This window comes from Panthera onca, chromosome A3, assembly GCF_046562875.1.
Source record: "Panthera onca isolate mPanOnc1 chromosome A3, mPanOnc1 haplotype 2, whole genome shotgun sequence".
Lineage (NCBI taxonomy): Eukaryota > Metazoa > Chordata > Mammalia > Carnivora > Felidae > Panthera > Panthera onca.
Genome location: NC_138341.1, coordinates 35,638,631 through 35,663,957, shown reverse-complemented (window position 1 = coordinate 35,663,957; position 25,327 = coordinate 35,638,631). Strand labels below are relative to the sequence as shown.

At 49.4% G+C, this 25,327-nt stretch overlaps 1 protein-coding gene, 1 long non-coding RNA gene and 1 pseudogene across 5 annotated transcripts in view; 2 read left to right on the top strand and 1 right to left on the bottom strand.

The window, feature by feature from the left end:
* Positions 1 to 25,327, top strand: part of KCNIP3 (potassium voltage-gated channel interacting protein 3) — an 88,909-nt gene that overhangs the window by 47,166 nt on the left and 16,416 nt on the right. The window contains exon 1 of one of the 2 annotated variants that reach the window (XM_060654072.3): positions 14,181 to 14,752. The exons of the other annotated variant lie outside the window; for it this stretch is intronic. Within the exon in view, the coding sequence (XP_060510055.1) occupies positions 14,650 to 14,752 (103 nt within the window). The 5' untranslated portion in view covers positions 14,181 to 14,649. Of the gene's footprint in view, positions 1 to 14,180; positions 14,753 to 25,327 lie in introns of those variants that run through there. 2 annotated transcript variants of the gene reach the window in all.
* LOC132692059 (large ribosomal subunit protein uL23 pseudogene) lies at positions 1,441 to 1,929 on the top strand (annotated as a pseudogene).
* Positions 7,978 to 14,067, bottom strand: LOC144615957 (uncharacterized). 3 transcript variants are annotated; one of them, XR_013554750.2, is made up of 4 exons: positions 13,729 to 13,945; positions 12,832 to 12,947; positions 10,820 to 10,927; positions 7,978 to 8,111 (listed from the first exon to the last, which is right to left on the bottom strand). It is a non-coding gene; the product is annotated as an uncharacterized LOC144615957 (long non-coding RNA). The 3 variants fall into 3 exon arrangements; XR_013554749.1 differs by lacking the exons at positions 7,978 to 8,111; positions 13,729 to 13,945 and adding an exon at positions 13,984 to 14,067 and having other exon boundaries at positions 10,008 to 10,927; XR_013554748.1 differs by lacking the exon at positions 7,978 to 8,111 and having other exon boundaries at positions 10,008 to 10,927; positions 13,729 to 13,974.

Here is a 25,327-nt window from a genome sequence, read left to right as displayed (position 1 = left end):
GATGTGTCATTTTTCTCTTGCTGCTTTCAAGATTTTCTCTTTGTCTTTGTATTTCAACTGTTTGATTGTGATGTGGATAGGTGGGGATATCTTCATGCTTTTCATATTTGGAGTTCTTTCAGCTTTTTGGATCTGGATATTTATGCTTTTCATCAAATTTGGGAATTTTTGGCTATTATTTCTTCAAAATTTTTTTTCTTTTTCTTTGTCTTTTTTTTTTTTTTTTCTTCTCTCTCTCTCTTTTATTCTTCTGGGAATTTCATCACATATATATTGATATGTTTAATGTTGGCCTAAAGGTATCTGAGACTCATTTCCATTTTCTTCAATGTTTTTTCTCTCTTTTCTTCATATTGGATAATTTCTATTCATCTATCTTCAAGTTTACTGACACTTTCTTCTGCTAGCTCAAGTCTGCTGTTGAGTCCTTCTAATGAGTTTTATTTAAAAAATTTTTGCAGGGGCACCTGGGTGTCTCAGTCAGTTGAGCATCCGACTTCAGCTCAGGTCATGATCTCATGGTTTGTGGGTTTGAGCCCCGTATCGGGCTCTGTGCTGACAGCTCAGAGCCTGGAGCCTGCTTCGGATTCTGTCTCCTTCTCTCTCTGCCCCTCCCCCACTTGTGCTCTGTCTCTGTCTGTCTCTCAAAAATATATAAATGTAAAAAAATTTTTTTAATTTGTTAAATGTTTATTTATTTTTTTAAATTTGTTTTAATGTTTATTTTTGAGAGAGAGAGACAGAGTGTGAGCAGGGGAGGTGCAGAGAGAGAAGGAGACAGAGAATCTGAAGCAGGCTCCTGGCTCTGAGCTGTCACACAGAGCCCAATGTGGGGCTTGAACTCATGGACCATGAAATCATGACCTGAGCTGAAGTTGGACACGCAACTGACTGAGCCACCCAGGCATGCCTAATGTTTATTTTTGAGGAGAGAGAGAGAGAGAGAGCGCACAAGTGGGGGAGGGGAAGAGAAAGAGAGAGACAGAATCTGAAGCAGGCACCAGGCTCTGAGTTGTCAGCACAGATCCTGATGCGGGGCTCAAACCCATGAATCGCAAGATCATGACCTGAGCTGAAGTAGGACATTTAACCGACTGAGCAACCCAGGCACCCCCCTTCTAATGAATTTTAAAATTTCAGTTATTTCATTTTCCATCTTCAGAATTTTCATCCAGTTTTTTTATGTTTCCTGCCACTACATTGAGATTCTTCATCCACTAAGTCATCAGTCACACTTTCCTTTATGTCTTTAAAAATGACTTTCTTTAGTTCTTTGAATATATTCATAATAGCTGCTTTGAAGTCTTTATCTGCTAAATTCAACATCTAGCAATGCTCAGAGATAGCTTCTATTGGCTATTTTTTTTTCCCTTAAGCATGAGTCACATTTTCTTCTTTTGTGGCATGCCTTGAAATTTTTTATTGAGCCCTTTCACGAAGATGGCACCGAAGGTGAAGAAGGAAGCCCCTGCCCCTCCCAAAGCCAAAGCCAAAGCCAAAACCAAAGCCAAAGCAAAGGCTTTGAAGTCCAAGAAAGCAGTGCTGAAAGGCATCCGCAGTCATAAAAAAAAGATCCACACGTCACCTACATTCCGATGGCCCAAGATATTGTGTCTCTGAAGGCAGCCCAAATATCCTTGAAAGAGCGCCTCCAGGAGAAACAAGCTTGACCACTGTGCCATCATCAAGTTCCCCCTGACTACCAAGTCAGCCATGAAGAAAATAGAAGACAACAACATTCTTGTGTTCATTGTGGATGTCAAGGCCAACATGCACCAGATCAAACAGGCTGTGAAGAAGCTCTATGACATTGACGTGGCCAAGGTCAACACTCTGATCAGGCCTGGTGGAGAAAAGAAAGCATATGTTCAACTGGCTCCTGACTATGATGCTTTGGATGTTGCCCACAAAATTGGGATCATCTAAACTGAGTCCAGCTGGCTAACTCTAAATATAAATGTTTTAAACATTAAAAAAAAAAAAAAAAAAAAAAAAAAAGAGGAGTGCCTGCATGGCTTAGTAGGTTGGGCGGCCAACTACATACAGCTCAGGTCATGATCTCGTAGTCTATGAGTTCTAGCCCCGCATTGGGCTCTGTGCTGACAGCTCAGAGCCTGGAGCCTGCTTCCAATTCTGTGTCTCCCTCTCTCTCTGCCCCTTCCCTGCTTGCTCTCTCTCTCTCTCAAAGATAATAAACATTAAAAATTTAAAAAAAAAATAAAAAGAAACAAGAAGTTTTTTATTGAATAATGGGTCAGACACATGTGCAGCTTCATGTGGTGGACAGTGCTTCTCCTGCATGTCACCGTTGTCATCAGTGTTAAAGGCAGTAAGAGATAGATATGGGTTCCAGTTTGTTCTCACTTTTTCTCCCTTCGTATCCAGCCTTTTCCCCTATATTCTGGTCTTGCTGACCTACAGCAACTTCAGGCATATGTGGAGGCAACAGCCTTCCATAGACTTCTTACCCCACTCCCCCAATTGTGTAAGGTCTCATTCTTATAATAAAGCCTTTATTCTATATCTCTCATAGTGGTTCTGCTTCCCCGATCAACCATAATGGTGCAAGATCCCAATTCTCTGTTAAAATTTAAACTTCATCTTTGGATTCATTTGGTCCATTTCCTTTTCTATTTTTGGAAATATACTAATTGTAGTTATTTTGAAGTCCTTATCTGCTAACTCCAAAATCTGGGTCATCTCTGTAGGCTTCTATTAAGTGCATGATAAGCCACTTTTCCTTCTTCATATGTCTAGCAATTTTTTATTGCATGCTGAATGATGTGTTTGTTATGCATGTGAATGGTAAGTTGTAGAGGCTCTGGGTTACCTTCTCTCCCTCAAAAGAGTGTTGAGTTTTGTTCAGGAGTTAACCTCCTGGCAAATCACACTCCTCTTGTCCAAGCTTGCTTTTAGGCTTTGTTAACATACGCCTGTTTCAGCTTTTTTCTTATTTATGAAGTGTAGCCATTCTCTTGAGGAATTACCTTAATCCTAAACTATGGCTTTTCTGGGACCTCAACAGAAAGCCTAAGTTGTTCACCAGTGTTTGGCTGGGCTCAACCCTTGATATTTTCTCACAGTTCTAGGAGATTTCAGTCCCCCCAACCGCTATTTTCTGTAAGCCCTCCCGGAGTCTCTCTCTGCTCATGAACAGCCTAACAATTGACCCGAGGGATATTTTCATAGATTTTGGGGCTGCTCCTTTTCTGTGGCTCCCTCATTTCCAGACTCCTGCCCTCTCAAATCATGGCCACCTTGGCAGTCTCGAAGTCTTATCTCTATCTCCTGAATCCAGTGTGACCAACAGTGCTAGGATGTTCTGCTGCTCAGCATTTTGGAAAATATGCTCAGAAATAAAGAAGAAATGAATGTGGGGATCATTTAGTGTGATTCTCAAGGATCATTACCCTATGTTAATTGATGTCCAGTGTCTACATATAGTTGCTTTACATGTTTTGTCTAGACTTTACAGTTGTTTTCATTGGTAAGGTAAGTCTGATGCCAGCTACTCATCGTAACTGGAATCTTCCTTTTCTGCATTCACAGGGGCTGAGAGAGGTGATGTCATTTGTATGGTTAAAAACACAGATGTGGGGCGCCTGGGTGGCTCAGTCGGTTAAGCGTCCGACTTCGGCTTAGGTCATGATCTCGCAGTTTGTGAGTTCGAGGCCCACGTCGGTCTCTGTGCTGACGGCTCGGAGCCTGGAGCCTGCTTCCGATTCTGTGTCTCCCTCTCTCTCTGCCCCTCCCCTGCTCACACTCTGTCTCTCTCTCTCTCTCCTTCAAAAATAAATAAACATTAAAAAAATTAAAGACAAATAAAAACACGGATGTATTTAAACTCACCTATGTTCCTGCTTGGTCTCTGAGTGTCAACAGGATGTACGATGAATCCTTTCTTTGTGATAACAACAGAAGCTTCATCCCCTGTTGGATACCTCAAATGGGTGAAAGGCACTGTTCTAAGTGCTTTACATGCACTAATTTATGTTACCCTCATACTCACTCTGTGATATATGTATTATCATTCCCATTTATAGTTGCAGAACTGAGTCTTGTTGAGGCTAAGTTACTTGCCCAAGGTCATATGTCTAATAAGTAGAAAAGCCAGGATTTGAATCTAGACAGTCTGTTTTCAAAGCCTGCACTATTTTTAAAAAATTTTTTTAACATTTATTTATTTTTGAGACAGAGAGAGAGAGAGAGAGAGCATGAACAGGGGAGGGTCAGAGAAAGAGGGAGACACAGAATCCGAAACAGGCTCCAGGCTCTGAGCTGTCAGCACAGAGCCCGACCCAGGGCTCGAACCCACAGACTGCGAGGTCATGACCTGAGCCGAAGTCGGATGCTTAACCGACTGAGCCACCCAGGCACCCCAAAGCCTGCACTATTAACCACCATGCTACACTGCCATTTAAAAACGATCTCAGTATTTCTTTTGAGAGAGGCAGAGAGAGAGAGAGAGAGAGAGACCCAAGCAGGCTCCACACTGTCAGTACAGAGCCTGATGTGGGGCTCAAGCTCACAAACCACGAGATCATGACCTGAGTTGAAATCAAGAGTCAGATACTTAACAGACTGAGCCACCCAGGCACCCCTCAATATTTTTTTAGATTTTGTTAAAAATGTAAGTTATGACAAAATCATTGTTTGAGCAGACTATTAAAATCTATAGTTTTTCCTCCCAGGCTGCATTTGGAACATACAGAATCTGTCAGCTTCCTTCATTTCTCTCAGTGAGGCTCCCTCCTTTCTGCCACTACCTGGGTGCAGGCTACCTTCATCTTTCACCCCAGCTCTTCCCTGTTATCATCATGGGCTTCTCTGCCTCCAGGCTTCAGAGTACATTCAAACCCCAGCTCTGCCTCTTACCAATGTTGAGCACTTGGTGTACATTTCTGAAGCCTCAATTTCTCCTCAGCTTCATGGAACAGAAAACCTAAGTAATGGTGATTTATTTATTTTTTTAATATGCTCTGAAGGCAGTGTCACAGAGAGATGGGTGGTGTGCCTCACAACCCCTGCCTCCCCATCCACCTCCTGTGCTGACCACATTGGCTTTTTGAGGTCCCTGCCTTGCCTGATGTCTGCCTGTTCCTTGCCAGTTGCCAGTCTTGTGACTGGGAGCTTCCTTCTAAAGGTTTAATCCCCAACTGAGGGCTCCAGCTGTTTGTTCTGCCCTTCTCCTCCCCACCTCCAGGTTGCTCCACCCTCCAGCCCAATGATTGGGCTGTTTTTCTTGGCCCCAGTCCTCACCATACATACATACATACATACCACATCTTCTTTATCCATTCATTGTCAGTGGACATTTGGGCTCTTTCCATACTTTGGCTATTGTCAATAGTGCTGCCATAAACATGGGGGTGCATGTGCCCCTTCGAAACAGCACACATGTATCCCTTGGATAAATACCTACTAGTGCAATTGCTGGGTCATATGGTAGTTCTATTTCTAATTTTTTGAGGAACATCCATACTGTTTTCCAGAGTGGCCGCACCAGTTTGCATTCCCACCAGCATTGCAAAAGAGATCCTCTTTCAGCGCATCCTCACCAACATCTGTTGTTGCCCGAGTTGTTAATGTTAGCCATTCTGACGGGTGTGAGGTGGTATCTCATTGTGGTTTTGATATGTATTTCCCTGATGATGAGTGATGTTGAGCATTTTTTCATGTGTCGGTTGGCCATCTGGATGTCTTCTTTGGAGAAGTGTCTATTCATGTCTTTTGCCCATTTCTTCACTGGATTATTTGCTTTTTGGGTGTTGAGTTTGATAAGTTATTTGTAGATTTTGGATACTAACCCTTTATCTTATATGTCATTTGTAAGTATCTTCTTCCATTCTGTTGGTTGCCTTTTAGTTTTGCTGATTGTTTCCTTCATAAGTAATGGTGATTTAAATGAGACCAGGGTTTAGTTTTGTCAAGCAATGAAAAATCCAGAGGTAGGTAGTTGTTAGGTTTAGTTTGGCAACTCAAGTCATAATTTAGGAACCTGTGTCCTTCTCTCATGGCTTCAGGTACAGCCATCATAAACCATTCCAGAAAAGACTGAGGAGAAATGGCAAAAAGGCATATGCCAGCTGAGTCTGTCTTACTTTCTTTAAGGTAGTTTCCTAGAAATCACCCAATGATTTCTGCTTATATCTCATTGGCCCAGACTGTGTCATATGGCCATCTCTAGCCACAAAGGAAGCTGGGAAATGCTTTTCTTTTTTTTAGCAGAACACATTGTTGCCCCCCACAAAATGAGGATTCTGCTAGAGAGAAAGAAAGGAAGAACAGATCCTAAGTCTATGCAACCAGAATTCTCTGTCATAGGGGTAAATGGTCTCATTTCCTCCATAATTAGGGTTGACATGAGGATGATAATTCTTTTAAAGCATCTAGCAGATACCTGGCTCAGACAACGGCAGTGAATATTCTCAGCCTTGAGGAACTTTCCTAATAGCCCATCTAAGAAAGATCTTCACAAAAAACTGACTATGTAGAACGCTCATCAGGACCACCCACAGAGTAAGGGCTCAATAAATATTTGTGGCATTGACTTGTCTAAGACCCACCCAAGGAGAGAGCATCAGTAAAGGTTGGTAAGACACAGTCTAAAGACTTTTTAAAGTCCTGCATTGGAGGAAGTCGACTCACTTGACTTGATATCACTTTACTCAGTCGGTAGGGTGATAAGACTGTGGGCCTTGGGCCTAGATACTACAAAGAGACAGACATGGTAGCTTGTCTGTCCCAAACTACCCCTTACTTTGTCCCTCATTAGAGAGCTCTGGTTCTGGCCCCAGGTTCAAGTGTCTCCCTTCCTCCTTTAGCTACAAGTAGAGCTGGGCCTTCTCCCTTGCCCTGGTCCTGATTGATCTGAATCATCATGTTTGCATTAATTAGGTTAGATCAGGTGCTATAGCAATGAGACTCTCAAAACTCAATGGCCTAAGGACAAAGAAGTTTATTTCTCTCTCCTGTGACCATCCTGAGGTGGGCGTGCAGGTTGGTGAATGGCTCTACTCCATGCAGGGCCCAGGTGCCTTCCACCTTGTGGCTCTGCCAACTTCTTCATATCTGAACTTAAGAACTGAACAGATTCAGATAATTTTCTGAAATACATTTCGTTCATGAATTCTCATACTTGTTATCTAAAACTCAGGAATCTGGTAGATTTGGATGATACAGTATACTGCCCATGACCTGACATTACTACAATAACTTTCATATCTGAATTCAGATATGTGTCGATTTGGATAGTGAGGATCCTCGGGCTATCCACCCTGGCAGTGGAATGAGAAAGCTTAACTACCTACCTTAGTTCTGTTCTTTGGGTCCAGCACCTTGCCTGCTGTCCTCCACGGTCCCAGCCTTGCCTTCCATTCCCTGCCCATTTCCCTCTCAGCCACATTTCAAGTTAGGTGTTGGGAAGTGTGTCCTCCTTTAGGGCCATAGAGCTTTCTGCTAGTTTTCTAGAACTTTCTCCAAGTTTTCTGCTAGTGCAAGTTAGAAGGGCCCAGAGTTATTGTAGGTCTCGGTTATTCACAGGCTTTTGGGAGCCGGACTTCTGGCTTCTACCACAATGTAATTCCCTCAAACACCTGGTCAGTTTCTGGTCCATTTACTTCTAGTCAGTCTTGTGTTCAGGAACCACTACCAAAGTTCTTTTCTGAATATGGTTCTCCCATAGCTGCTTTATTTCCTGGATTCCTTGTACCTGTTGTGTCTCACTTGAGGCCATCTTTGTTTGGCTGATAAATCTCAAAGGACTTTTGAAAAATGCTTTTTGCAACAATCTTATTTCTATAGTTTGGCCCAAAAGTGTTTGCTTTCCCAACATTGTGAAGCCTTCAGTATATGGTGTCTCCCTCTTCCCTTCTACCTCTATTTTCAAAATAGCCAGGTCTCAACTCATTTCTCTCTTTCTTTTAAGAGAGTTTTTTTATTTCTTTCTCCCTTAACATCTCAGGGTGAGTGTTCCAGGCTGGTGGGCAGTTCTGTTCCATGCGGTCATTCAGGGACCCAAGTCCCTTCCATCTTATGGCTCCACTCTCTCCTCCCCTTCCAGACTTGTCGTGATCTACATGGCTGAGGCTGGTCATTGACATGTCCGGGTTCTAGCCAGCAGGAAAAGAGAAGACAGAATGAGTTAGAGACTCACTCACTGACTTAGGGCCTCCATCCCCAAAGCAGCACCCATTACTTCCACTGGCAAAAATTTAGTCACATGGCCACACCTGATTACAAAGGGGTCAGAGAAATGCTGTCACCACTGGGCAAATATGTGTCTAGTTAATACTTTTTTGCTGTAGAAGACAGGAGAATGAGTTTTGGTGGAGAGCTAACAGACTCTCCTGCAGTGGTGGTCTCATTCCTCTCACTGACAACAGATTTAGGCATCGCATGTGAAATAATTCCAGCCATGAAACATGAGGAATTGTTCATGAGGAGAATTAACCCAGTTGTTAATGGGGAAGTCTTCTTCACTATAAAAAAGGAGACATAGGAAGAGATGGTCCCTTCTTTTTTCCCAGGACATTGTCATGTCAGGATGTGATGTCTGGAATTAGGCATCCATCTTGTGGTCATGAGGGGAGCAGGAGTAAGGTTGATGATTTGAGGCTGGAGGTGTATGTAGGTAGATACATGAGCCCAGGTCCTTAATGATACTACTGGATCTGAGCTGATTGTCCCTGGTGCCACCCTCCTGCTGGACTTCTGTGTGTGACACTGTACAGTCCCTTATGGGTTAAGCTAAAGGAATGGAGGTTTTCTGTTACCTGTTGCCACAAACCTCCCACATTTCATCTGAAGTTGGGCCAGAGCAGAGACTGTGTGGATGGGTTCTGTGTGGCTCCCAGGGGTGGGTTTGATTGGAAGAGTTGGGCAATACCATAAAGCAAAGAGAAGTAGGCTCCTTTGGTGTCACTTCCTAGGTTGTCCTGGCTCTGAGGAAGGAGCATCTCTGGGAACAGGGCCCATCATGCCTGTCTTGGGATGTTTTCATATCCATCAGCTTGTCAGGTTCTCAGAGCTTACTGACAGGCAGGTAAATGTCATCAAGTGGCCACATTTTAAAAGAAGGAAAGGAAGGCTCAGAGAGGTGGTGTGCCTTAGCCAACTCTGCTGACAGGTTAGGGTTGGAACTAGGGACTTGGCCCTGGTTCTCTTGGACTCCCAGTCCAGTGCTCCTGCTAGTGACACCAGGATAGCCTCTGGTGTTGGAAAATAGTTGGAGGAAAAGCATCACCTGATGTTCCATTAATTATTTCATAAATTCATTGAGGCAGGTAATACTTATACCTTCAGGAAGTTTCCAATCCAGTGGGAGAACAGAAACAAATAAATGAACACAGAAAGAAATAGCTAAACTCACACAGTGAGAACTATAAAGAGGGAAGAGGATGGGGGGTGTGGTGGAGACTAATAAGGGGGAGCAGGTCAAGGAAGCTACTTGGCAGAAGTGACGCTTAAGCCGAGAACCAAAGGATAAGTAGGCACTAATTAGCTGGGTGAAAAGGAAGAGGAGGAGGAAGAAGAGCATTGATGGCTCAGGGAAGAGCATGCCCAGAGATCTAGAGGTGGGAGAGTGGGGCCCACTCAGGTAACTGCAAGCATGGCTGGGGTCATGTGAGCTGGAAGGAGAGGAAGGGCCCAACCACACTGGTCTAGTGGGGCATGGCAGGATTGAATTAAAATCGCAGGCTGTGGAGCTGGATCGTTTGGGTTCAAACCCTGACGCTGTGTATTATCTGCTGTGTGCCCTTAAGCACAGAATGAACCACTCCGTGCTTCGATCTCTTCCTCTTATCAAATCCCTACCTTATTGGGAGCTGCGAGAAATGAAGAAGCTGAGTGGTGTTGAAGTGCTTGGTACGTAGTAAGTGCTTAGTAAATGTCAGCTGCCCTTATGGGCCGTGTTAAGGATTTTGGTCTCTGTTCTATGAGTAATGGGGGTTACATTGATCAAGACCCTTTTGGCTGCAAAGAACAGCAACCCAACTCACACTGGCTTAAGCAACAGTAGGGGGATTTATTAGCTCCTGTAACTGAAAGATACGGGTTTAGCTGTGCCATCAGGCACAGCTGGGTCAAGGCATATAACATTGTCAACTGAACTTGGGCTATTCATTCATCCTGCTTTCTCAAGAAATAACCTCATTCTCCAGCTTGCTGTCCCCACATGGTGGCAGGGTGGTCATTTAGCTACCATAGTGAAAGAGAGTGCCTCTTTCCTGCTTGTCCCAGGGCCACTCATGGAGGTCTCTCATTGTCTTGGCCCCCAGCTGGTACCCATCCTTGAACCAATCCCTGTGACAGTGGAGGGGTGGTGTGCAGTGGGAAAAGAGGAATTGGTGGTGATTGACCAGTTATATCCCCAAATCTCCAAAATCATTGGCCTGAGGCTGGCAGGAGCAAGGGGTTCCACAAAGGAAATTGGATGGCTGTCGTCAAATCCAGGCAAACATAACCAGGGTTGAGTCAGAGAGCCACTAGGGGTTGTAAGCAAGGGAAAAGCAGGCCCTGATGTCCATCTTGAGATGACCACTCTGGTAGCTGAATGGGGGGAAGAGATAGGAGGAGGACAGAGTGGAGATGGTCACTCTGTTGTTGGTCGGCATCACGAGTCCAGGAGAAAGGGACAATGGCGTGGCCAGCCTGGGGGCAGTGGAGCAGAGAGGGGTGAGAAAGGCGCACAGTGCCAAGGTGTGTTGGTAGACTGGGCAGCAATGGGACAGGAAGATTCCGGTCTAGACCAGGGTTTTGGACTGAGCCCCTGGATGGGGAGCTTGAAGGAAGGGCAGGTTTGGGGGAAGGTTGATACTTCAGCTTTGTAAGCGATGCATCTGAAGAGCCTTGGGACACCCGTGGGGAGGAGTCCTAGAGGCGTTTCTTTGGGATGTGGAATTCCAAGGGCACTCTTGTCTGGTTCCTATGAAATATGAGAAGGAGAAATAAGTTGAGTGATGTCTGATCTGCCCAGGAGAATGTCCTAGAACCAAGGGTGGCCTGCTCTCCGGGAGGGCTGAGACAGGAACAACTTGCTGGGCTGTTTGCCGGGAATGGGTCCCTCAAACAGCATGTGTGAAGTCCAATCCCTCCCTTAAAAGTCAAAAGACCTTTTGAAATCCTTAGGCAGCTAGGTAGTCAGTAGGCTGGGGCAACCAATGAATGTTGGTCAAACTGACAGGGTCCCAACCCACAGGAGGTGACAGTACAGCTGTGGTGAGAAAGGAGAAGCACGGGACGGCATGGAAGATGTCTGGGCAGACAGCCCAAACACAGCAGAGTGGCATGGCTCAGGCAGCAGAGGCCGGGGGGGCTTCTGAGGAGAAGGGGGTTGATGCAGGGCTGGTATAATCTGGGGAGGCTTCCTGGAGGCAGAGCTGGAGCGGTATCAGTATTCTAGGCATAGGAAGACCATGACCTTAGGTGCAGGATGCAAGGCTTGGTTTGGGGTATGTCCCAGCCCACCCCAAAACAGCTGAGGCTGAGTTGCTAAAAACTTTCTAAATTGGACCAGGACACCAGGCCTCTCAGAGCCTCCCAGACACCCTGAGGTCTTCAAGTGAGGGCTCAGGACTCCCCAGCCTTCTACTATCATCTGGGGTAGAGCGACTGCTCCCTCCACATTGCCCCTCATCTTTCCCTACCTCTACAGCAGCCCTCAGCACCCTGCACTGCAGAGATTTATCTATATGTGCCCCTCCCCTAAGCCTGCCCCATCCCCCCAAGGCAGGGAGCCAGCAGGGAACACTGTCAACACCCAGTATGCTCCCGGCTGAAGGAGGCACTTGGGGGATGTTAGGGATGGGGCAAATGACCCTCTAGAAGGGGAGCTACAGGCAGCTGGGAAAGGCCTGGCCTGGCACTTCGTGGGTGTGGGGAGGATGTATGGGGCCTGGGGGCTTGTCTGCCAGCTTCCCTGTCCAGGTCCTGTGGAAGAGGGGAGTGTGATAGGGCCATCAACCCAGCCTCAGTGGACCTGGTTGGCCCCAGAGCTGGCAGGCCCCAAGCTAGTGAGAGAGCAGGGGAGTCAGTTTCCCATCCATTAGGCCCATGGCCCAGGCTGCTAATGCCGAGCGGACATTCTGCTCTCATCCCTGGTATCCACTTAGGCATCGTTAATATTTTACACTGCATAGCCAGGGGATCGATGTCTCATTTATAGCTCAGTGTTTATGAGCAGCCATTGAAGCTTTCACAGGGAAGATGCTCAGGAACACCAGGGGAAACTGAGGCAGGGGAGCAGGGGTGGGCCAGCCTCAGGAGGACCCTCCATATGCCTTCCTTTGCTTGCCCAGTTCTCTATTTCACATCTGGCACCCTGTACACACCCAGCTCCGAGAACACATCATAAGGGGCCGTCGGAGCCTGTGACACAGGCCAGCCCTTGTCTCACTTGATCCCCTACAAGCCCCTGGAGAGGTGGGATTATCATCCCCATTTTAGGAAACAGGCTTAGAGAGGTTAATGTACTTTCCACCAGACCATTGATTGAAGATTGGTGGCAACTAGCTGGGACACAGGCTAGATTTTGCTCAGCACGTAAGTGTGTAAATTTGAGTGCAGGAGGCTCTTGAGCCTTTCCAGACTTACACACTTTAGCAACTCATGTGCTCCAAAAGCGCCGCGTTCTCGGGCGATCATTAGCATCTCTGCTTGGAACTCTTGCCTCTTTGGTCAGTGAAAACTCACCGCATGCCCACATAAATGCAATTGAAAGCTGTGCGTTTACAGTTCTTTAAAAATATCTGCAATAACAGACTTTTAACTAGGTGTGTTAAATAGTGAGATTGAACTACATAGGCCAGAAGACACCCGGCAGCCTCTCACCTCCGTTTCCACTGGAACCGTGCGTTAGGCTGCGTCAGCATCTACTAGAATCCGGGAGGCCTGCGCTCCACCTGTGCGTCTTCCCCAGTCCGTCCTCTAGCCCTCGGTTTCCTGAACTGTAAAATGGGGAAGAGAAACGCCCTGGGGGAGCCCTTAAGGATTACAAGTAAACCTAAAGGTTTGGCTCACGGACGCCAGCTCCAGAAGGACCTTCGGCCGGCCGTGCACGCTGGATTTCCCACCCCACCCGGGCGCCGAGCTCTGTGCCTGGGGAGCAGTACCCGTTCAGTATTTGTCGAACGAATGACCGAGTGGGTGGCAGAGGTTCATAAATGGAAGCTACCATTTTTCAGACTCTAGGTCCAAACAGGCGTGGAGCGGGGCTGGATTTCCCCCTCCCCGAAGGCACCGGGAGAACTGAGGAACTTGGTGTTCACAGCAGCCCGCTCTTCCGCCGTCTCAGCTAGGGGCTGGTGAGGACACCTGGGGAGTGCAGCGCCCGCCGGGGGGCAGCAGAGAGCCACGGCTTCCGCCCTCAGGTCCAGGAGTTCGGATACGTGGTGGATCCCGGGCTCCGCCCTGCCACGCCCCCACCTCTCCCCTTCCTTTCTCCTTCCTTTCCTACACATCGCCCCTGGGCAGGAAGAGAGCGATCCACAAACGAATTAGCACTCCCGTGCACTTGGCATCCGCTTAGCTCTTTCCCACATCCGGAAAGGCAGTCAGGCACCAGCCCCTCCGTGTGGAGGAGTCCGCAAGTCCGCGACTCGACCAAGGTCATGCAGCAAAACCAAGAGTGAAACTCAGTTCTGTAGTCTCTAATAACAAAGACCACACTCCCTCCAAAAGTCTGGAGCGCACACGGGTTTCCAGAGCTGGATAACTTTGGATACCAACTTTTCTATTTTCAACGGGCGGCAGACCAGGGCCAAGTTCAACCTCGAGCCGAGGGCTGATGGTGTGGGAAATACCCCAGGGAGAGAGGGCTTCCCCGATCCCCCGAAGGCCCGCTCTGCGCTGGCCCGCGGGGCGGTGAGCGGCGGAGGCACCCCTCCGCCAGGAGACTGGAGCTCCGACTCCCCGCACAGAGCGAAGCTGCGGCTCCCTTCCTCTCCGGCCTCCGGCCCCCCTCCCCAGCCACTCAGCCCCCACCTTGTACGGGCAGTTGGGTAAAACCACCGACCGCGCGGCCTCCGGGGGGGATGGCCGGGTGGCGATGGCTGTGCGCCAGGCTCGGTCAGGGGGCTGGGCTGTGAGGGGCGGGGCCACCTCCCTCCGCCCCTTCCCGGGCTCGCGCGGGAGGGGGGGGGGCGCGCCGGGGACGCCTCCCCGGGTGGTCGCCTTGCCTAGGCCAATGAGCGCGCGGGGAGCGATGGAGGCTGGGGCGGCCGGGAGCACCCGGGACCCCCGCAGCCGCCGCGCCCCCGTGTCGCCGCGCCCCCGTGTCCCCGCGCCCGCGGGGCTGGAGAGGGGGCGAAAGAGGCGCGGCGCCCACGCCGGCCATGGAGGCGTCTCTGGCCCGCGCCGGCCGCCCGAGCTGCGCTCCGCGCCGTCGCCGCCGCGCCTCGAAGTTTGCCGGCTGACTTGGAAAGTTGCGCTTGGGCTCTGCCGCCGCACCGCGTCCAACCTCCCGGCCTGCCCAGTTCGCCGCCGCCGCCCTTCGCGGGGCCTCGGCCCCGTCGACACCCGCAGCCCCGCCTGCCGGGGGATGTGAGCCGCGGCCTCCCCCAGAGGCCGGGCGGGCTGCACTGGCCCCGGCGCCTCCCGAGGCACGCGCGGGCGAGGGGCACGCCCCGGCCCCAGGCAGCCCGGGTCGCCATGGGCATCCAGGGCATGGAGCTGTGCGCCATGGCCGTGGTGGTGCTGCTGTTCATCGCCGTCCTCAAGCAGTTCGGCATCCTGGAGCCCATGTCCATGGAAGGTAACGCGTGGCCATCCGCCCCTCCGCCGGGACCAGCAGTGTGTAGGGAGGGAGCAGCAGTCGCGCTCCCGGGCGCGGGTCTGCGGGGCCCGCGAGGTGAGGCCCTCGGGCACTTTGCGCTCAGCGGCTCTGGCCTCCAGAGCCGCCGCCCCCTCCCGACCCCTGAGGGCTGGGCCTGGAACTAAAGGGATGGAGAGGCCTGGGGCTCCAAGGAGCACCGGAGGGGATGGACTGCGGCGCTAGGGTGGGCGTGAGCGAGATGCCTGCTGACACCCTGAGCCATTCTAGGCCCGCAGGTCCGGGCCACCCCGGGTGAGCACAGCCGGCTTGGGCCGCCCGCCCGTTGGTGGGGAGGTGGCTCGGGGTGTAGATGACTGGAAGGATCCTCAGCCCAGGGTGCCTTATGATGGCGAATGATAGGAGACCTCAGCCACATCACGGGGGTTGCCCCTTTCGCCCCCTGCCCACATCCACTTCCCCCTCCCTAGGCAAGGCTCAGGCCCAGGAGCTCGGTAACCAAATCCTCGGCACCACATTTCTGTCCCAATAAAATATTAATTGAGGAGACAGACCTACTCTTAAATCAGACAGTGGACAGTCACCCTGGGACCCCTGACCGGAGCCCTTCCAGCTGCTTCCCAACCTTTGGCACCTCCCTAAGACTTCTGGGCAGGTTAAGAGGAGAAGCCCCTCTAGGGCACACCCATTCTGAAGGGGACCTTGACCCCCCAGGGCTGTAACTTTCCCTCCCCCCCCCCCCCCCAGATCCAAAGAGGCGGTTGCAGCCCAGTACCTCTGCACGGTGGGGCCAGCCTGTCCTGTTCTGTCACCTACACTCCCTTGCTGTCCTCTCAGAGGAGGACGGGCATTCTGCCTGCCTCAGCACTCTACTGACCTTGCCAGGCTCCAGCTCCTGGGACTGAAACTCAGAGGCCCAAGCAGGAGAGGGAGGAAGAACCTGTCCTTGCCTCTGAACCTCCCGGCAGCCCCCCCACCCCCCCCCCCAGCCTGAGGATGTGCCCCCAAACTCCTCTGAGGGCAGGACAGGGCACAAGGGCTTGAAGCAAGGCCCTTCCTCCATTTTGCCTTCAGAGCCCAGAGCCGGCTCTTTACCTGAAGTCCATGGCTATGTGCCCCGAAGAAGCCATCAGGCTCCATCACACCTTTTCTAGGTGAGTTCGTGGGACCCAAAGAGAAGGGATGTGATCAAGGTGGTTCTGAGAGGTGCCACCTTGAGCTTTAAATTTTACTTGGAGAGGAAAATTGCCCACGCTGGGCCTGCGCTTGTCTGGATGGTGACCCTGGCTGGGGAATCTATGACAGGGGATTTAGTGGGAATGGGAAATGCCTTTGCTTGGCGTGAGATGGGGGGATGAGCATCCCCTGAGGACCCGCGCCTCCCACAGGCGACTAGCCTATCCTGTATACCCTATCTTTTGCCCACCTGGAGTCTTCGGTGGGTGTGGATGGTGGTTGGTGCTCAGGGAAGCCCCTACATCCATCTTCCCCATTTCCTGGACTGTCGTGGGGCCACCAGGGGCCAGGAGGACTAGTGGCCTCATTCTACTTGGTACTGCAAAACCTTCCTACCTGATCCCAACTCCCAGGTGTGGGCCTGTGAAGTTTGCCTTGGTGACGTCTAAGGAAAAAGGGATTTCTTTGCAAGGTGGATAGTATGCCCGAGACTACCGACGCTTTATTCAACCTGCTAAAAAAAAACAAAAAAACCAAAAAAACAAAAAACCCACTTCAGGCTCGAACGGAGTGCCTCCTTTCTGGTACAGTTACCCACCTGTGCCCTTTGGAGTTGTGGTGTCTTGAGGGGGTGGGAGGAGCAGAGCCTCCGTGTCCGCCAAATCTGAGCTGGGATCCTGCCACCCACACGTGCTGGCGGTAAAGCTTCCTTACCCTTTCTGAGCCTCGGTTTCATCACCTGCGAAGTGGGCCGTGGCAGACTTGTAACTAGTCAGTGGGGCTCTGAGGCCTCCAGCACCATTCTTGGCATGTAATAAATGTGCAAGCTTTGTGAGCCATTGGCATCACCAGTGATTAGCAATGGAGTGATTACTGGCACTAACAGGACTGATTCGTGGTTGAAGACATTCTCTCACTGAAACAGGCCTCCCTGCATCAGAGGGCGAGGGTTAGACGTTCCAGATGTTCCGTGTTGATGGGGAGTGGTGTCCTTTAAGTGCCTGAAAGGCCCATGGGCCAGGCGGTGTCTAAGGGACTGTTAGATGGGGCTGCATGTCGTTGTGTGTGTGTCTCTTGTCCCCCCTGAGCTTCCGTAGTTCCCATCTGTGAGACACCAGAGTTACAGTGCCCCTGGGATTGTTAGGAACTAATAGATCTGGGTTCCAGGGATGCAGCCTTCTAGAAGTAGCTGCCGAAGCTGAAGGGTCTTCTGTGTGTCCTGAGTCTCCTGTCAGTGTCTGTCTCTGGGTGACTCCGTGGGGGGAGTTCCAGGCTGGTCTGGCCACTAGCTTACTGGGTGACTTTGGCACCTTTAACATTCTTGAGCCTTAATTTCCTCATCTGTAGAATTAGGATAAAAGCATGTTTTCCCCTACCCGCTTCCCAGGGGTGTAGTGAACTAAAGCACTTTGGAAAAGTTAAAAAGCAGAATTCAAATCTAAGGGACTCCAAGGGTAGGGCACCAGTAAAAAGTGACCCTGGGCTGGTAATCCTTGGTGCTTGTTTGCAAGCCTAACACCAGACCTTTTTGTCTACATCTGTGCCCCAAACTTGACTTTGGCTGCTGTGTCTCTTCTCGCAGTCCGGATTTCCTAAGTTCTAGACTCGTAGCTCTCAGCTGAAGGCAGTGTGGCACCTCAGTGGCCATCTGGTGACGTCTGAAGACATTTTTGATTGTCGCAATTGAGGAGAGAGTGCTACTGGCATCTAGTGGGTAGAGGCCAGGAATGCTGCTGAACATCCTGCGACGAACAGGACGGGACCCACGAGAAAGAACGATCAGGCCCAAATGTCAGTAGTGAGGTTGAGAAGCCTTTCTCTGGAAGGAGCAGTAGGGGCTAGGTGGCCAGGGCCTAGAACAGCTGCTTTTCAGCCCTGACTTAGTCACTGACATGCTGTCATTAACTTGGAAAAGTCACTCTTCCTTTGTGAGCTCTGTTTCCTCGTCTATAAGTGGGGCGTTGGATTAGACACACCATCTCCCCTGGGAACTTTCCCTGACCGCTCTGGCCCCCTGGCCCTTGGGGTTGTGTTAGGTGACACTGTTCTGAAATTTTCTGTGTCCCCATCCCCACCCCATATGGCCTTTCCAACGGTGTCAGTGACTTGCGTCTATACACTTACGGCCCCAAAGCGTGCCCAGCACTGCCTGGCAAACAGCAGGTGTTGAGTAAGTATAAATTATATGCCGCGATCACCACACATTTAGTGAGCGCTTTGTATGCCAGGCAGTATGAGGCCACCAGGAGCACAGGTGATGCGGGGGCTTGGCCCTCTCTTTAGGACATCCCTGGGCAGGTGCCCTCTGACGGGAGGCCCCTCTGGCTGGGGAGGGGACAGGGAGGCTGAATTGTGACATGGGAGTATAGGCGTGTGAAGAGACAGAAGTGTGAAGGGGAGAATCAGGGGCGCCCAGATGGAGGTGTGCACGGCCTGACCCACTGCCCTGCTCTTCCCTCTTTGAGGTGGCCTCGCAGCCCTGGCTGACAGAGGCGGCCTGGGAACTTGCCGGGTCCACAGCTGCCTCTTGGCTCTGAGCAGGCCCGAGGGGTGGCCATTACTCCTACTCTTCTCTTGCTCTGTATCTCCACCCAGCGCCCTCTGTTGCCTTTGCCGGGGGCCAGCCGACACTCTCCGTACCCCGGCTGGCGTCCTCCTTGGCAGGGTCTGCCACCCTTTGTAAATTGTCTGTTCCTCGGGACCCCTAGGCAGTTTCCAGGTCTAACGCTGACAACAAAGACAGCAGCCCGCATCTAGTGAGGGCTATCTTTGGGCATCTCCTAATTTTGTCCCCAACAGCAGGCCCACTCTGTAGATGAGGAAACTGAGGCTTGGGGAGGGTAAGTAACTTCACTGAAGTTATCCAGCCAAGGAGTGGCAGAGCCAGGACCTATACCAACTCTGGCACGCCTGTCCTGGATGCGTCTCTAACTCCGCAGGGCCAAGGAGCCACGGACACGTCCTTGCCTCTTACAGTGAGGGCGTCAGCAAGGCAGAGTGGAGGCAGCCGCCTGGGTCCAGATCCAAAGTGGGCAAAGCCTCCCTCATCGAGCTGCTGTAAAGACTAAATATGTGCCTGTGTGTAAACTCTCGTAAAGCAACGCCCAGCACAGAGTAAGCACTTTAAAAGTCCTACCTCTTGTTATTTCTTGCCAAAAACGTGCTAGCCCAAATTCCCCCCAGCGTCACACATCACTAACCACGTACTAGAAGTTAGTGGGAGAGGAGAATGCACTTAACAGGCCCTTCATTGCGGTAGGCGCCCTTCCTTATGTGCTCTGTAGAGTCCTCGTCCTCCCCTCCGACAGGCCCAAGGCTCCTGGGCGGGGCTCTGGGAAAGGAAGGAGAGAGCCAGGCTCCTTGTGGGTGGTTTCTGTGGGATAGGAAGGCAGGACAGGAGCCTGAGGCCTGTTGTTGTTGCTGTAGGATGGGGGACTTGGGCAAAGCCCCCTCCCTCCCCAGGTCAGTGCCTCAACTGTTGCAAATCTAGTGGCTTCAAAGCAGCTTAGCCACAATCTCAGATGGAGTCTTACCTCGAAGCCCAGGACCCCCTGACAGACAGAAGGGGCGTTTTGCCCCACAGTGGTCCCCACAGGGGCTCCTCAGTGAGACCTCCAGGTCTAGGGGTCACCTGGTCAGCAGGGACCCAGCGAGGGCTGAGATCTGCCAGCTGGGTAAGAGGGATTGGTGCCAGCCAGTGGGGTCCGCACTGTGGACAGAGTTTTGCTGCCAGAGGAGCCAAGATGGGTGCTGGCTGAGCAAAGTAGGCACAAGGGAAGGTTTTGCAGCTGCCTCCAGGGGACCCTTGCACAGCCGCAGGGGGCTTCCCCGGGCTCACGCACTAGGTAGGCAACAAACACCCCTCACCCGGTACCTGGTGTGCCTTCGCCCAGTGATTTAAAGATTCGGACCCACCTTTCACAAGCCCCTCTGTGCAGGTGGGTCCTGCACAGAGGGGGCCGTGCAGCGTGGGGTCAGCATCCTGAACTGGAACTTTTACTCCCCTGGGAGGCGAGCCCAGTTTGTGATTTGTCAGGCTGCCGTATAGAGTTGGAACATTCAGCTTTTAGAATAAAATTTTTAAAGCCTCATGCCTTGGCTCCTTTGGCAAAAATGTTTGTTTGATGGAGAGGTTAAATCTTTTGTCGCTGAGCCCCTGCTAATCAGTGCAGTCGATGGGGTGGGGGATGAGTAATGTCCAGGACAAGCCTCTGGAGCAGTGGGAGAAGGGCTGAGGCCAGGGAGAGGCGGAAGGGAGGCTATGGACGCAGGTCGACTTCAGTTTGGCTGAGCAAGGCTACTCAGTGTTTTGAGGGAAGCTGTACAAAATGGCTATTTAGATCCATTAATTGCCAGCACGCCCCGTAATTGCACACGGTGGGCGTGATGCCCCTGGCGGCTCCTAAGAGATCTGGCTGCGTCTCGGCCGAAACAAGAAACAAACCAGAGGGATGGCCCCTTGGATTTCTCCCGTGGATACGCCAGGAGACGGGTGTCCCCCGGTGTCCCCTGAGAGCATGTGGGGTGCCCAGGATGGGGCCGGATGCCGTGGGGGTCAAGAGGAAACCAGGTTCCCTGCTCCTGAGACAGTTCCAGACAGTTCCGTGGCCTTTCCTTGGAGCATATGTGTGTAGAGGGGGTGAAAGGAAGTGGGGGAGGGGAAATCTCTCTTCCTCTTCTCATAAGGCTACCAGTCCTATCGGATTAGTGCCCCACCCCTCTCACCTCATCTTTACCTTCATTACCTCCCGGGAGCGCTATATCCAAATGTAGTCACACTGGCTTTGAACTTCAACGTATGAATTTGGGGGAGACGCAACTCAGTCCAGACCACTAGTAAACAGAGAAATATGTGTCTGGCAGGGAATCATGGCCGAATGGACAAAAGTAGAACAGAGATGAAGGATAGATAGGAATGGGGGGGGGGGGCATCTCTGAGGAGGTAACATTTGAGGAGATGCCTGAAGCAGGTGTGGGTTCCGAGGGAAAAGCAGTAGAGCCAGAGAGAAGAGCAAGTGGGGGCCCTGCAGAGGGAGTGTGCCCGGTGGGCTTGAAGGGCACAAGGGGGCCAGAATGGCTGAAGCAGAGGGAGCAAAGGCAGAGACCTGGGTGATGAGGTCAGAGCTGGGGGTGGGGGCACATTTATTGGCCATTTAAGGGCTTTGGTTTTTATATTCGGAGCTTGGGGGAGGTTGCTGAACAGAGGAATACACAAGGATATGTTTTCAGCACCTTCCTTCAGCACTATTTGAAAACTAGACCTATGGACCCAAGGCAGAAGGAGGGCAACATGCCTGGAGAGATGCCGGAGCCCTGGACCGGTGTGGGAGCAGCGGATGCGGGAGAAGGGGTCAGAGGCGAGATGTACGTGGAGAGTTAGAGCTGGCTGGCCATGCACGTGGATTGAGTGCTGGGAGGAAGATCTATGCCCAGAGTTTTGGCCCAAGCACTCGACAGGATGGAGTCTCTGTCCCCCGAGCTGGGGAAGGCTGTGGCTGAAGGTTGGGGAGAGGAAAGATCAAGAGCTCAGTTTGGAAATGCTCCATCTGAGAACCTCCTAGACATCCAAGTGCAGATGACAGGCCGGAGTCTGCCCGCTACTGGAGTCTGGAGGCCCAGGAAAAGTTAGCCCTCCTTCCCCAACTGAGTCTTGATTTTTAAAGTAGCTCTTCGATGCTGCAGATTTAATGAGTGTAACATTGTTTCCTCGTTGCTCTCAGACGCATTTTTCATACTAATTTTGTTTTTGTTTTTGTTTTAACATGAAATTTATTGTCGAATTGGTTTCCACACAACACCGAGTGCTCATCCCAACATCATACTAATGATTTTGACCACCTCTTTGCATATCTATTAGCCTCTTCAGTTTGCTCATCTCTAACTTGCCCGTCTGTATTCGTTGGTCATTTCTTTGGGGACTACTGTCTTTTTCTTATCTTCCAAGTGTCCTGTTTGGTCCAGACCAGCGGTGTTTTGTAAGGCTGCCATATAGAGTTGGGACACTGTAGGGTTCCCTCTCTCATTTTCTCTCGTTCTGGGGACTCTAATTACTTTTAACACTTTAATCTCTATTAAATTCAAATATGTGTTTTATATGTGCATTAAAATAATAGTAAACACCAATGAGCCTATCCTGCCCACCCCACACACACCTCCACTGTCCCAACTAGAACATCACCAGCCTGCCCCTCTCTTGACTTTCTCTTCTCCCTCCCCAGGGGTTACCACCAGCCAGATTGGCACTTGTCGTTCCTGGATTTTCATTCTTATTTATCATTTTATCTCTTACGTATCCCTACAAATTGTTTGGCTATTCTTGGTTTTGAATTTTATAAGAAAAGGAATCATACTGGTCTCGTAGGACTGGTTTTTCATCTAACAGTATGTTTCTAACTCGTCCACATTGCCATGTGTTCTCGTTCATTTCATCCAGTGGATGTCCCACAATCTATTTATCTGCTCTATTGTCAGTGGGCCTGCGGTCAATTCAAGCTATTTTTTTTTTAATGTTTATTTATTTTTAGAGAGAGAGCAGGGGAGGGGCAGAGGGAGAGGAAGACACAGAATCTGAAGCAGGCTCCAGGCTCTGAGCTGTCCACACAGAGCCAGATGCGGGGCTCAAACTCATGAACTGTGAGATCATGATCCGAACCGAAGTCGGATGCCCAACTGACTGAGCCAGTCAGGTGCCCCCAAGCTATTGTTATGGTAGAACACTGGGGTGGCTGCACTCTTATTTTTCAAGCACAAGTACCTAGGGGAGGGTTACTGCCCCCTAGGGTATGCCGATGTATGCAGCCTTAGCATGAAAATGCAAATAACCGCCCCCCCCCCCCCCACAGTGTGTGCGTGTACCGGTTAGCTGCTCACAAGCATGCTTAAAAATTCCCATTGACCTCTGTTCTCTCCCTAGCCAGCTTTTAAGGATTGGCCAGCTTTCTTATTTCATTGTTATTATTTCCTGCCAATCTAGCTGTTGCATTCTCAATGTAATTTGCATTTTCCTGTTTATTAATAAGGTTGAGCCATCGTTCATATATTCATCTTTCCAGTTTCCTTTTTTGATGATTATCTATTCCAGATATTCTTTTTTCGTTGTTTGTTTGTTTGTTTGTTTGTTTGTTTAAACACTGTACGCTGTCTTCGTCCATTCTGTTGAGTTGTCTCTAACCAGCCACGGGGCCCTTTTTAAAACAGAAATCTCTCATTTTGATGTGATCGAATTCATCCACTTTTTATTTTCCTTTCTGGTTTTTGAACTTTGGAAGTCTTAAGAAGTCTTTCCCCATCCTTAGGATAGCAAGAGATTCTTTCACATTTTAACGCAATAGCTTATCTTTGACGTTTGGCTCTTTCGTTCATCTGGAGCCCATTTTTGCACGTGCTATGAGAATGGGATCCAGATTTCTGTGCTGGGCCAGTTTTCCTAAAACCACCTACTAAACTATGTGACCCTTCCACAAATCTGTGAAGTTCCTGCTATACCTCCATCTCTTTTTTGAGCTCGCTGGGTCTGGTTTTTTTTGGTGTGTTTGTCTGTTCTTGTACCAACCACACAACTTTATTACAGTGACTGTGACTGTATATTATCATTTAATGGGAAAAATTCCCTTTTTACTCTTCCTTTCTAGATTTTTATGGATGTTTATTCCTCCATGTATGTTTCAGAGTAAGTCTATTGGGGTCCTCAAAAAGTCCAACTGGATTTTTAATTGGAATTGTGTTGAATTTGTAGATAACTTTGGGGGAGAAAGAGTGTCTTCATGTTATACGGTCCTATCCAAAATGGAATGTCTCATTTGTTCAGGTTACCTTTCCATGTAGAAGTCCTTTGAGTTTTGGTTACTACTTAGATACTTTTGAGTTTTTATTGCTGTTATGAATGTTATATATGTCTATTTTAAGTGTTTTATTATTTATTTTTCAGAGAGAGAGAGAGAAAGAGTATGTGTGAGGGAGGGACAAAGAGAGAGGGAGAGAGAATCACCTAGCAGGCTCCACCCTGTTAGCACAGAGCCCAATGTGGGGCTCGAACTCACGAACCATAAGATCATGACCTGAGCCGAAATCAAGAGTCGAATGCTTAACTGACTGGGCCACCCAGGTGCCCCATGAATGTTATATTTTTAATTATATTTTCTAGGTGGTTATTACTGGTGTAGAAAGTTGCTATTGATTTTTGTAAATTAATCTTGTATCTGGCAACCTTACTAAACTCTCATGTATATTGATTTTTTTGTCCCTGTAGGGACCGAACATCTACAAGTAATGTTAGTTTTATCCTTTACTTCCCAATTCTTAAATTGTTTCTTTCTTTTTTGAAATTTCCTTAGAGCACTGGCAGGATATCAATTAGTGGTAATTGTGGCCAACTTTGGCTTGTCCCAAATCTTAAAGGGAATTCATCTAAGTCTTTGCCATTAAATCTAATATTTTCTGTAAATAAATATGTTATTTGCAAATATAAGCTGCATCAAGTTATCCCTTCTATCCTAGTTTGCTTAAAGTGTTTGTTTAATTATAAATAGATGTGGATGTTTATCAAATGCCTTTTCTGTATTAAGGTTATCATATGATTTTTCCCTCTGTATACTCTTACAGATAAAACCTTTTTTTCAACTTTTTAAATTTTTTATTTAAAATTTTTTAATGTTTATTTATTTTTGAGAGAGAGAGACAGAATGCAAGTGGGGGGAGGGGCAGAGAGAGAGGGAGACACAGAATCTGAAGCAGGTCCCAGCTGTCAGCACAGAGCCCACCCAGCATGGATCTGGAACTCACGAACCGTGAGATCATGACCTGAGCCAAAGTCAGAAGCTTACCTGACTGAACCACCCCGACACTCCAAACCTTATTTTTTTTAATGTTTATTTTTGAAAGGGGGAGGGGGAACACAGTGGGGGAGGGGCAGAGAGAAGCGGGACGGAGGATCTGAAGCCGGCTCTGCCCTGACAGCAGACAGCCTGATGTGGGGTTCAAATTCATGAACTGTGAGATCATGATTTGAGCTGAAGTTGGGCACTTAACCGAATGAGCCACCCAGGCGCCCCCAGATAAAACCTTCTTGATCGTGATGTAATTTTTTTTTTTTTAGTACCGTTGGATTCAGTTAAGCATCTGACTTCAGCTCAGGTCATGATCTCACAGGTTCATGAGTTCGAGCCCCATGTCAGGCTTTGTGCTGACAGTTCAGAGCCTGGAGCCTGCCTCAGATTCTGTCTCATTCTCTCTATGCCTCTCCCCCACTTGTGCTCTGTCTCTGTCTCTCAAAAATAAATAAATGTAAAAAAAATTGTAAGGTTTTATATCTACATTCAAAAGTGAAATGGGCATGTAATTTTCGTTTGTTTTTCCAGCTTTACTGAGATATAATTGACATAT